The sequence below is a fragment of the Echeneis naucrates genome, chromosome 7 (assembly GCF_900963305.1).
Source record: "Echeneis naucrates chromosome 7, fEcheNa1.1, whole genome shotgun sequence".
NCBI lineage: Eukaryota > Metazoa > Chordata > Actinopteri > Carangiformes > Echeneidae > Echeneis > Echeneis naucrates.
This window is the reverse complement of record NC_042517.1, coordinates 14,518,184-14,530,153: the sequence shown is the minus strand read 5'-3', so window position 1 is coordinate 14,530,153 and position 11,970 is coordinate 14,518,184. Positions and strand designations below refer to the sequence as shown.

At 42.6% G+C, this 11,970-nt stretch overlaps 1 protein-coding gene across 1 annotated transcript; it reads right to left on the bottom strand.

The window, feature by feature from the left end:
- LOC115045824 (tetraspanin-2-like) lies at window positions 1-11,555 on the bottom strand. Its single transcript, XM_029505743.1, has 8 exons — window positions 11,357-11,555; window positions 5,661-5,763; window positions 3,617-3,714; window positions 3,448-3,522; window positions 3,259-3,342; window positions 3,107-3,163; window positions 2,903-2,986; window positions 1-2,810 (listed from the first exon to the last, which is right to left on the bottom strand). Exons 1-8 carry the CDS (start codon window positions 11,423-11,425, stop codon window positions 2,745-2,747), a joined length of 636 nt encoding a protein of 211 aa, XP_029361603.1. The 5' UTR covers window positions 11,426-11,555; the 3' UTR covers window positions 1-2,744.
- Between the last annotated feature and the right edge of the window lie 415 nt (window positions 11,556-11,970).

The following is an 11,970-nucleotide window of genomic DNA, read 5'->3' as shown; positions in this document are numbered from 1 at the left end:
TGTAAAACCTTAAAAGCTTTATTAAACTTCAATCACCTATCTTCCTGAGAAGCCTGGAATGGTATAAAATAAATTAACACACAACCACTATAAAAGGTCTGACTGTGTACACAGTTTTTACTTTCTTTTTTTTTGTGGAGGATTGGGGACAGGGTTAGCATTACAGCTCCAGATTTTCCCAGCAAATATAACTAAGGAAAACAGGAACAGCATTGTGGATTGAGTACATCTAAATCTCTCCTATTTTAACTCACAGACTCTCTGGAGTGACAGTCAGGTGACTCTGTTGTGTCATCTCAGTTGTCAGTGTAAACTCTGCCTACTGGCATCTCAACAGCCTGAAGTGGTGCTCATTCGACTGGTCGCCACACTAAAATGTAAAATAATAATAATACAAGTGAAGAATATTGACATGTGCATGTGTCCTGCATTGTTTGATCATCTGGACTTCATCATTTTTTTTTATCCTTGCTTAAGTCCTGAGAATAAAATTTTATTAGTACCAAAAGGCTTTTGAATCATTTGAAAGAGAAATGTTTTGTTTTTTTTTTCCACACCACTTCAGCGCTCTTGGCCAAGATGACACACGCAAGCGCCAGACTTGAAAGCAAACCAAAACAATAACGGCAAGGCGAGCCATATGTGCTACCCGCCCAATGTGTATGACAATTAAATGTGGTTCAATTCTACAAACACATGTACACTTCTGCTATGTTCAAACAGCCTTTTGCTCCAAAATAGCTGGCTATCAAAGAAAGGCACGTTAAACAGTTTTGGCTGTGTGTGTCTGGTTTGACTAAATTGTCATTACTAAAACACTGTATAACTACTGCAAGCCTCTGTCTAAACACAGCAAGTTAAATAGCAACTATCACATCAGCCACAAAAAATGTACAGCTACAAAAAAAACAAAACAAAACAAAAAAACATATGTATTTACATACCGGAGTCCTGACACTTGGAATAAAGCCTTCAAATTCAAAGAGAGGCCTGATTTAACCTGGATAAATGTGTTTCTGCTGGCTATCTGCTGGACTCAATAAAAGGAAAATAATACAGGGGCGGGTTCCTTGGGGCTTTTGATGTGGGCAGTGTACTTTTAAAGCACACAGGGAGGACAGGAAGGAAGAGATCAGAAATCTGGCTCGGATAACCGAAGTTCACAGCAACAGAGCCTACCCTCAGCTGACTGGCTAGTGTATGTATAGCCTGAAATCAAATCCATATGATCTAGCTTGAGGGTAGTCTGTTATGTAAGACAGCATGCATATTACTAAAGGTAGGAAGAGATATTTATGTCACTGCACTGCTTCACCAAATATACGAGTTGTTCCTTTAGACTGAACAGGGACTACGTTAATAATTCAGCTGACGTTAGGCCTTTAAAACAAACAAAAAAAAAAAACAAAAAATCATCTTTGAAGGACCAGAGAGGTGTCTGTTCAAGCCCCTTAACTTCAAATCATGGACACTTCACAGTTGTAATGCTTTGATGTGCAGTACTTTTCCAACCACTACATGGAGTTTTCCCATTCATTTCTGCTCAGTATAGGATTCTTGAAACTTGCTTGAATTGTGTCATCCTCCGTGGAGGACATTTCTTAGATGTACCAGTTTTGCATTTGATGCAAACTGTGCACAATTTGTAGCAAATGGACTAAAACAGTATAACCCACTGATGTGCTAATATAAAGGAATAGTTTCCCATTTTGAATGCTTTCTAACTAAGAGATATATAAAAGGTAGATGCCACTTTGTATGATAAATTGAAGGCCCACAGCGATCAGCTGGCTAGCTCTGAATATGAACTGAACACAAGGAGAAACAAGTAGTCTGGTTTTATCCACTGGGAACAAAATCAGTCTCATAAGATCCCGAGTCAGGCAAGCTATTGCCTCGTTTTCAGTCATTGTGCTGGTTGTAGGTGATGATCATACACGAATTAGATATCTATAAATCTAACACAACGAGGAAGTGAATGAGAGTGTTGTCCAAAATATGAAACTATTCCTTTAAGGTAACAGTGAATTTTCCGTATGAAGAGCAAGCTGTGTTGACTGCATAGTTGGCATGTACGAAGTATGACCACTCGGGCTAATTGATGGATACATGCTCCAAACATTCGCCGGACATTCCCTCTCCTGACAGTCCACTCTGAGCACACCAATCCGGACTCACTACTAGATGCAAGACAACCTTTTTTAAGGCTGCGGTCTCACATAACACAACATTGCTGTGTTTATGTGCACGTCAGCGTGCGTCTTGATTTGTGTGCTCACTCAGCTGCTTCCCCCTCAGATTGCTCCTCCGGGCTTAAGTTTCCCACAGCCATCGGGTCAGTGTCAAGGCAGTGTGAAAGAGCATTGGCACTTCTGCGACAGTATGTGGGTTAAAATTTTGTAGTGGATGGCAAACAGCCACGAGGGAAAACAATCTGACAGATTACCAGGGCAACGTCATAAACCGTTCTGTTGCTACAGGATGTGTGAACGGTCCAAGTCTTATCAGCTTATTCTGAAAGGTCAACTGTGGTACTTAAAATAAATAAAGGAAATTTCAGAGAAAATAGAGATCAGGCCAGAGAGCTGAGTTGAACACCACAGTAGGCTGTCATTTTTAGAACGGGGTCAATTTCCAGGATCCCTGGGTGGATGATAAACAAGGGTTGACATTTGATGTGAAGGCTGTAAAGTCTCTTGTGGGGCTGATAAAGGCGGAGTAAGGGTACAGGTCAAAGTTCCAGCTTAGATAACTTCCCTGCTGTTGCGAATGGCACAACACAGTACCATACTGAAGATCATCCCAATGATCTATAGAAGGCGAAAGAGATTTTTTTTATCACATAATTTTTAAACATAGTCTGTGTTTACCTGCGTGTTTTCACCTCTTGAGCTCCACTCACCATGACTCCAGCAATGCCGATGCCCACATACCCGATGATGAAGAGTTTACTGTTGAAAAAATCCTTGATGCCTGTCTCACAGTCCTGAAGACCAGAGATAGGAGGAGTCAAGCAGTGTCAAATTCAAGTGAAATTGGATATTTTACTTTTGGCACCATTTAGCCATCCATCATCTCTCGAGTCCGGAGATGATAGAGATCATACCTTGGTGCCTGGTTGGAGATCTGGGCAGGGGTTAGCTGAGGTTCCACAACAGTTCAGCTAAAAGTGCGGAAAAAGACATGACAGGATGAAACATAGTCTACGTTATTTGCAAAAGTTGTTTCTGTCCCTTGAAATCTATTCTTCTTACTTACTACTTTCAGGTAAGAGGTGATCAGAGTGCTGTTATTGTTTTCAGTGTAGGTTGTTTTGTAGAAGTTCTGAACATCTTCAATTATCTGTGTAAAAGACAAAACCTGAATGACGAGCTGCAACCAGGGTTTGTATATGCACACGTACTTTAACATCACAGTAACTACAGAGCTATGAACCAACAAATGTACCTTGTCTTTGTTTAAGAATCCAAACACACCAGCTGCCACTTCAGCTCCAAAGATGATCAACAAACAGGTGAAGAACTGAAGAACATCCACAAATGAAAGTAAGTACACGGTACTTGAGAATGGGACAGAGTTATATATTTCACTTCGGTTTTTGCCTGTTTGCACTCACTGAACCGAGCAGACACTGAGATTCCCGCACAGCTCCGCAGCAGCCAAAGAAGCCAACCAGCATCACCAGGCTGCCAGCACCAATCAGTATATACACACCTGTAGGAAGAGGGGAAAACAGGACACTGTCACTTTAAATCACTCAATAAATGAAATACATGAGACGTTTACTCACATTTTAATAGATTCTGTACATGAACATAAGTAAGATAAATCAGCCTCAAACGGTTCGTTTGGGTGTATTCACCATGACATCACTATTAGGCCAACTAGCTCAGCTTTCCTCCTCTTGATGGTCTATCAAGTTACATTACTTACACACCAGTAGGTGGCAGCACAGAGCTAAGAAAGTCAAGTAAAGGGGTCAGCCTGGCTCAGACAGTGGTATTAACATTTGCCATCAGTTGAACAAATGGCCACAAAGTAATTGATGCATTGTCAGATTGTCATGCCTTTTAACAGCATCCTCATACAATAAGTCTGGTTCTGTTCTCAGTAGGAGCAGTAAGGATGCTACATGTCCTTGAAACCCTCTCATTAGGAAAAGCACATCGTGGGTAGGTCTGCAAGGAGGAACTCAACAACAGTTTGATTCCCCAAGTGTGTTTTTATGCAGGTGGGGGCCGTTTCCAGGTGACAGCTCAGTGGAGGATGAGGTTAGTGAGGACGTGGCAGCCCTCAGGGGACGATGTGGACTCAGGTGGGAATGAGCAGCAAAGATGGTTCATAAGATCAGAGTGCATCAACAAAAAGACCGGATGAGGATTATTTAGGGTGTGCCATTGCGTTTGCTGTTAGGAAGGAGAGTTTAGTTAGCGAACTCATAAGCCTTTAACGCCTTCAAGTTGGTGACAAGCGACAAAGCTGCAGCTACAACACTGCACAGGTTTTCTCTTAGCCGGCTGTTGCATTTCCTCATCATATATATTATTTTAAAGTACACAGAAGGCATTTCCTGGGCTTGATGCCATGGGAGCAAGGCATAGCAACCGCTGAGCACCCTCAGCTGTCAAAGCCACGCGCAGCACTATGCTCTCAGTGGACCTGACAGAGGCCACTTGCGCACAGTCAAACCCAATGGACATCTGAGTCACATACACAAATAGAGGCAGACAGAGGCAACGGATGAAATGATGTTACACCATCGTAGGACTCACCACACCACAAAACTCACTTGGGAATGCAATTAGACTAAACAGTGCTGCTGGATTTGGAAAAACACTAAGTACCAACTGAAAACAGAATAGAGTAATGTGGAAATTGTTTAAATGGCTGGCATTAATAGAAGTGTAGTATATACCATGTGCAAAAGGCTAATTTCTTGTTATTCACACAAAAAGTAGCGCGTGTTGAACCTTAATGTTTAATTGGGTATGGAAAGGACAGTCATGGACGTAAGCATTCACACATAAAAAGATGAACTTGTCCTTTACACTGTATTTCTGTGCATTTGTGGGTTTTTATAAGTGGGAATGAAGTGTGTATTTTTGTGTATTTGTGCGGGCACAGAGGGAAGCCTGTGGTTGGAGTATCCCCTCTGACGCAGAGACAGACATTTATTCACAGCCAGTACAAGTGGCATGAAAAGATGTCGTAAAACATAAAAAAAAATATGAATGCAATGCAGTGGTTAGAACATTAATAAAAGAAAAGTGATAACAAAATACAAATGTTACCACAAAACTTCAATATGGAAAAAAAATGTTAATTTCTATTTTCCATTTACATCACCAGAGCGGTCACACTGAAACTATCTTGACCCCTTTAGAGTGGTTTCCCAGCTGTATGTTGAAATTACAAACCCAAGAGATGCTTTACAACAGCAACAACACCAAAAAAACAAATAAATAAATATCTCTACAGCGACAAAAACAGAATTTATCATCAGCTGACAGCAATAGCATTTGCACATGATTTTGGAGAAAGCCCCTTGCTAAACTATTCAGCATATGTTTTGATGGCCTTCTGTTGGATGTTACTATTGCACATCTACGCTGTGTGTACATTGAGTGTGGAGCTTAGCTGAGATGCCTCACGGTACTCACCAATAAAAAAAGTGTCGGGAGCCTTTTCACCGTTTAGCAGAGACACAGTCTCTGGGTCAAAACGCAGCCACAGCCCCACGGCCAGAACAAAGGAGCCCATCAACTGAAGGGAGACAGGACAGAATTCACACAATGACATGAACTACATGATAAATGCAGAAAAAAAGAACAGACAGAACAGCGTCATGCATGTTTGCAACTCCTGATGGCCGTCAAACCTTCTGCATACGATCTCAATACCCTAAATGCCTCATCATCGTCTTATCTAGTTAAATATTTAACAATCCTAACATTTCCAAATTGTTTGGAGAAGCAGACCACAGAAGATGTGTGTTTTGATCTTATAATGAACCACTTTTCTCTTATCATTTTTGTCCTGGCTTCAGATGTGAAATCGTTTCCAAGAAAGGCTTTCTGCATCCATAACAACAGCAGAGCTCTTGCAAAGTGCCCATTTTTCAGGCTTTCAGAGGGCTCATTCTTCTGCTCTCTCTAAATGTGATTTTTCCACATAGCAACAGCAAATAGCTTAAAGGAGTTTCCACTCCAGCCCTCCACCCTTTGCACTTAGGCCACAGAATATAATTTTATTAAGGCTGCGATGGTGAAGCTAAACCAAAGGTCTAACTGTGTGTTATTAAAGTGTTCTGGAGCAAGAGATCCTCGCAAAATGAAATTTATGGAACTTTAAATCCCTCCTTGGCCGGGTCCTGCTTCATAGCGGGGAGAAAATGACCTGCCTGGCTTTGGGCAGCACTGTGCCACCTTGATCTGAAACAGGCTTTCTTGTTTGTTTGGAAATGGATTCCATGTTTTTCATATTTTCCTTCATCTAAATCACCATAACTATGCACACAATGCTCTTGCTTTTCAGGGTAAAGGTCACCCTTAAGGGGTTTTCAGGTGATCGGACGGCCTTGAAGTACAGTAAATGCTTCTATCTGAGACTTAAGATGCTTTCAAGGGCATGCTGCACTGGCAGATCAATACTGGGAGGTTTCAGTGATCGCTGAGCCTCTGCTCCTGAAGATAATCCATTCTAAAAAGTCTAGCTGAGCTTAGCTTCAAAACAGATGGTGTCTATGTGTGTAGATGAATAAAATGATTTGTCTAAATGGGCCGTATTTAGGGGAGCTTGTCACACTCAGAATTTAGGTAGACCACTGTTTGTGTGACTGTTTGGTTTCTGTGGCCCTGAGCTCTGTCAGCTGAATTTATTTAGTGAAACACACCATGTTGCCCACTTCAGGCGGAAACAAACCGTTCCATGACTGCATTTTAAAACACAAACTGTTTACCAAATATACTCCATTCATGTCTGGCTCTACAATTTCTCCTTTTCTTTTTTGTCTTTATCCTTTTAATCTCATCCTCATCCTCTCCTCTTCCTCCGCTCCAGGTTATATTTTACAAAGCTGGTCTGAAGTAAAACCAGGAGCTCGGTTATAAAGCATCGAAATGGGACAGGTGTTGGGAAGATGGCTCCCTCCCAGGCCGAGGATTTAGCGTTTTGCCTGGTGATGTATGGGACAGCTGAACTCTTGGGGTTTCAGGATTAGCAGGGCCAAAGTGATAAAGCACTGTGAAGTGAAGCCCGCGGATCTGCAGATTTACTGAAACAGGCTGGATTAGTCCAGAGAGGAGCTCTGGATCTGTTTAACATTGGTATTTGCCAGAACTCCTGATGGTGTGATGATCTTGGTGAGAGATGAGGACTGCTGCCCTTTGAATTGGCTGCATGAGCATGCAGTGGCAGAAAAACTAGGCAACCCTGAGCGGCTGGAGATTGATTTATTGCTTTATGGAGGATAAGGTGGTGCTTTGAGCTCAGTCAGACTTTGTTATTATTATGGCTACATTAAAAAAAATAAAGAGAGAGAAATGGATGGGTCTCTCTTTTTTAAAGCAGGGGTCCTCACCCAGCGCCGTCTTTAGTAGCTGGCATACTGAATGTATTCACAGGGCCCTCCTGAGCCTGACTGTCCCATAGGTCCCATTAACCCTGTCACTGCTTACAAGCCACCACCCCTCCCCGCTTTACCTCCCATCATTACCCGGGCTCTCACCAGACACACCCCTCCCTCCCCCCTGCTCCTCTATGCCTCGTCGCTGTCTAACTTATCTTCATCAGCCCCCCTCCCCTCCCCTATACGACCTCTTCTTGCTCCCCTCCCCTCTCAACGTTACCCAAAGGACAAAGCCCCACTGTCTCCCTGTGACTATATGCACACAATAGGGGGGTAACCGACAGACACAATAAAAGAGAGAATGAGAGAGAGAAAGAGGAGACAATAAGTTATTAGAGGAGCCATCTTTTTATTTTTGCCCGAGGATACAGAGTAAAAGAGCATGTTGTCCGGAGACAAAGACAGAACTATTATCTGTGATCTGTGATAATGTACATTTTTCTCTCCTCACACCTGTGACGATAGTTTGAAGGGCTGGATATTCCTGGCTGGGATTAGAAATCTCTGTGCTGAAGCTTTATTGAGGTAATTTTATGGTGTAAGGCCTACGTTTTTTAACAGTGTAGTTAAATAGTGTTTTTGTGAGGGAAAGTTTCCATGAGAGAAGCTGCTGAGCCTACACAGGGCTGTGGTGTTGGTCAGACAGTCCGCTTTATGGGTTAGACCTTACATTCGGGAAAGAATTACTGTAAATAAAAAAAAACAAACAAAAAACACAATCATAACAAAACTGCTGTAAACACCATCTTTATACCCAGCAGTAATTGGTGAGTGATTCAAATTTGACGAAAATAGGTCCCTGTCTGGCGTATGTTTGTGAAAACAGATGCAAGCGCACATTAAAAACGATGGGCAGAAGGAAAGTGTAAATAGGAGTGAGATAATTATGGGTGGAGTAAATCCCATTGTACTCTTCCACAGGGCGAGGGTGGGGGATCGTAGTGACACACAACCTCAACAACATACAGCACAAACCGAAGTGTCTGCAGGGCTGAATATTGGAACAGTCAAGTTAATGCTGGTTTTACAGTCAGTTCCAGAAATTGTGTAAATTCAATCAAAGACTGTGTTGGACACAAAATTAAAGCTGAAACAACTCCACAACGAGTGTCAGTTTTAAACATCAAACTTTCTGAACAAAGGAAATGAAAAAATGTATATCCATTAAGCATGAAAGTACAGTTGCTTTGACAACTGTTGTGTTGTGTTGTGTTGTGTTTTATTTGACAATGAACAACGCTACAGCTCAGTAAATTCATTTGAGTCAGTTGTAGTCAATAAATACTGACACAACAATAAGAGTAAAAATACAATCAAACAAACACCTTTTTTTTTTTTCTCCCAAAGGAGCAAATTAACACCTGACATTAAAATATAACTAAGGGGATAGGATCAGATGCTGCACTACACCCTGTACTGCATTCAAGAAGGGAATTGCAAAGTAACGTGGAGGATGCAATTTATATTTATATTCATTTGAAACTTCATCTATCCGGGAAAAAAAATGAAGGCAATCAGGCTGGCCCTGCACCAGCACCTGATGCGATACGCTTAAGACTCTTACCTAATTGTGGTTGTTTCATGTACTGCTGTATCAGCATGAAATATCAGTTGTGTTGTGACATAAAAAAAATTGCAGTCACTCCTATTTCCTGTTAAATGTTCTTGTTTTGTACAGCATGTTTAGCAGTTTTATACAGATATATATATATATATATATATATATATATATATATATATGTGCATTTGGTGAAAAGTTGTTTCTAATCTAAAGCATGTAGCCCTACATTTGAACAGCAGACCGGCCCTCAACGTGTTTTACAGTGTTGTTCAGGTAACAGTATTAAGGTGGGTGCACAGTCAACAAACCAAATTAATCATTGAGCCAAGAGGAGTCCGAAGGTTTCCACATAGTATGTTATCACTTGTTTTCGGTGAGAAGGGCAATGGGCAAACAGCAGTGGGAAACCTTTTTTTCCTGCAGCTTCCACACACATCACCGTCAGGCAATGCTTGCCCTGTGTGCTTAAATTTTGACCAAATAGGGCAGTCAGTGAACAATACCACACAGAGAAGCCAGAAAGGTATTGATGTTCTTTGTGAGCGCTTGTCTTCGCAGCTTTTGCTGTAACATATACAGATGTTTGGCCTGCGTTACATTACTGACTGCAGGAATCTCACTACATCACACCGCTGTGACGTGCAGCCTTTTAAACAAAGAACCACTTTGCAAGGATTGATAGACGAAAAGGAAAGCGGTTACGTGTAAAGCACACCTCATCATTTAGATAAAAAGAAGTTTGTGTGTGTGTGTAACTTTAACAGCTTCCATCATCCAAGAAATCACCAGCTGCCTGTCTCTGCTCTTCTGTCCACTCGGGATTTGAAGGGAAACGTATCTGCCCCTCCTCCACCTGCTTCCATTACACACTCATCTCATCATCTCTCTCTACTATCAACAGGAGTGGGCAGCAGCCCTGGGGGTGGGGGGGGTTTGAATTGAATTTATCCAAATAGTGCATTTCCACAAAATATCCCGCCATCCTCATACTGATCTCTTTTCCATCTTTATCTGGGTAAAAATCACACCAACTGTCCCTCTTTCGCCATGTGAGCGCGCACACGCACATGAATATCCCTCTCAATCTGCCTATGACCCTTTTTTTCTGTGACGTTTGCTGTCTGTCTTTTCATTTGCTCGACATTCACTCGTGCTGTCCTGAGGCCCGCTTGCTTGTCTTCTCTCATCCTCAACTGTCTGTCTTTGCACGAGTCTGCATTCATGAATCGAAATGAAATTTCAGCTGCAGACACACACACACATCCTGGATGCAGGGGCTGTAGTGTGAAGTGAGATGAAGTCACTTTCACAAGTGCAACCACTTGAGCTGCATTTAGATCTCGGGCAGGCTCTGCTGCTGAGCCGGGCAGGAGCGTTAGACTGAAGTTATGCTATTGTCCTCCCCTGTCACAATGGATCCATTCACACTGCACTCTGAGCCTGATCCACTCTGCAGATGCTTGTTGGAAAATTTCTCTTTCACACACACACACACACACACAAAGGAACTTCCCCTCCTGGAGACACAACTGTGGTACATTTACACAATCCAACTTCTTACAGACTAAGTTAACATGTTCATTTAGAGCATATAATGTTATCAGAGTGTATGAAGGCACATATACAAAGCATGTGTGCCCCACACACACACACACACACACACACACACACACACACACACACACCTTTCACATCCACCTGACAGTCCCTCTTGAGTAAAGTGACTCTTTGGGCGCTCAAGTGCTCCTTTTAATGCTGAAATGCGGAAGAGGAGGCAGGAGGGGATGTGAATGTCTAGACAGGACTTTATCAATCAGCTCTGCAGTGTGTGTGTTAATGAGGCCATGTGGAGCTGCTGACAGAGTTTTCCTTGCTGTCTCAGCCTCTCTGCCTTTTCATTCAGTCTTCCTCTCAAAAACACGCTTCCCCGGGAAAAAGGGGGCGGGTTTTTTCCTCTGTGGAAAATCTGATTTGAGCCGGGCGAGCCACAACTAAAACTCTCTGGCTGTCACCCTTTCCGCGCCGTGGAGAGGAAAGCCCACGCCGGAGAGCAGAGAAATAAAGAAGGTAAGATGACGGAGCTGCGCATCGGGACTGAATGACAGAGGCAGAGAGAAGCCCGCGCTGCTGCACTTGTTCACCATCCCATCAGCTGAATATGAACTCACCCAGAAGATGAAGTTGAACACGAACAAAAGGTATTTCACGCATTTCATGCCTCCTTCCACTTTCCCCATGTCGGCTCGATGCGGGACTCTTTCTGCCTTTATCCCCCTGAAGCGATCTGACGGCTGGTGGCTGCGCACAATGTAACAATAACACTATCCAGGCCGGCCGCAACACTCCTGCATCAAGAGTCTCTCTCTCTCTCTCTCTCTCTCTCTCTTTCTAAACGCACAAACGGACGCGCACGCGTGCACGGGTGCAAAACACCGCAGGATCCACTTAGACTCTTTCCAGACCGCCCCCTTTCAATAATACAGAGGGGGGCCCACAGGGGGGACCGAGACTACACGATGGGAACTTGGCAACTGTCTGGCAGAAATATCTATCTACACATGCACGTTTTGCATTTGTCTGCACATTTGTGCATTTAGATTCCCAAGTAGCATTGTGATGTTGTCCTTTTAAAATGTGCATATAAACTCTAAATAAACAGTAAACAGTGTTTTTTTTATATCATTTTCACCAGATAAACTTCCTGAGTGAGCTGTCCTTCTCATGTTTATCATAGATTTACTAAATATTACCGGAACCTTATCATTTGTATTTGTACACAGTA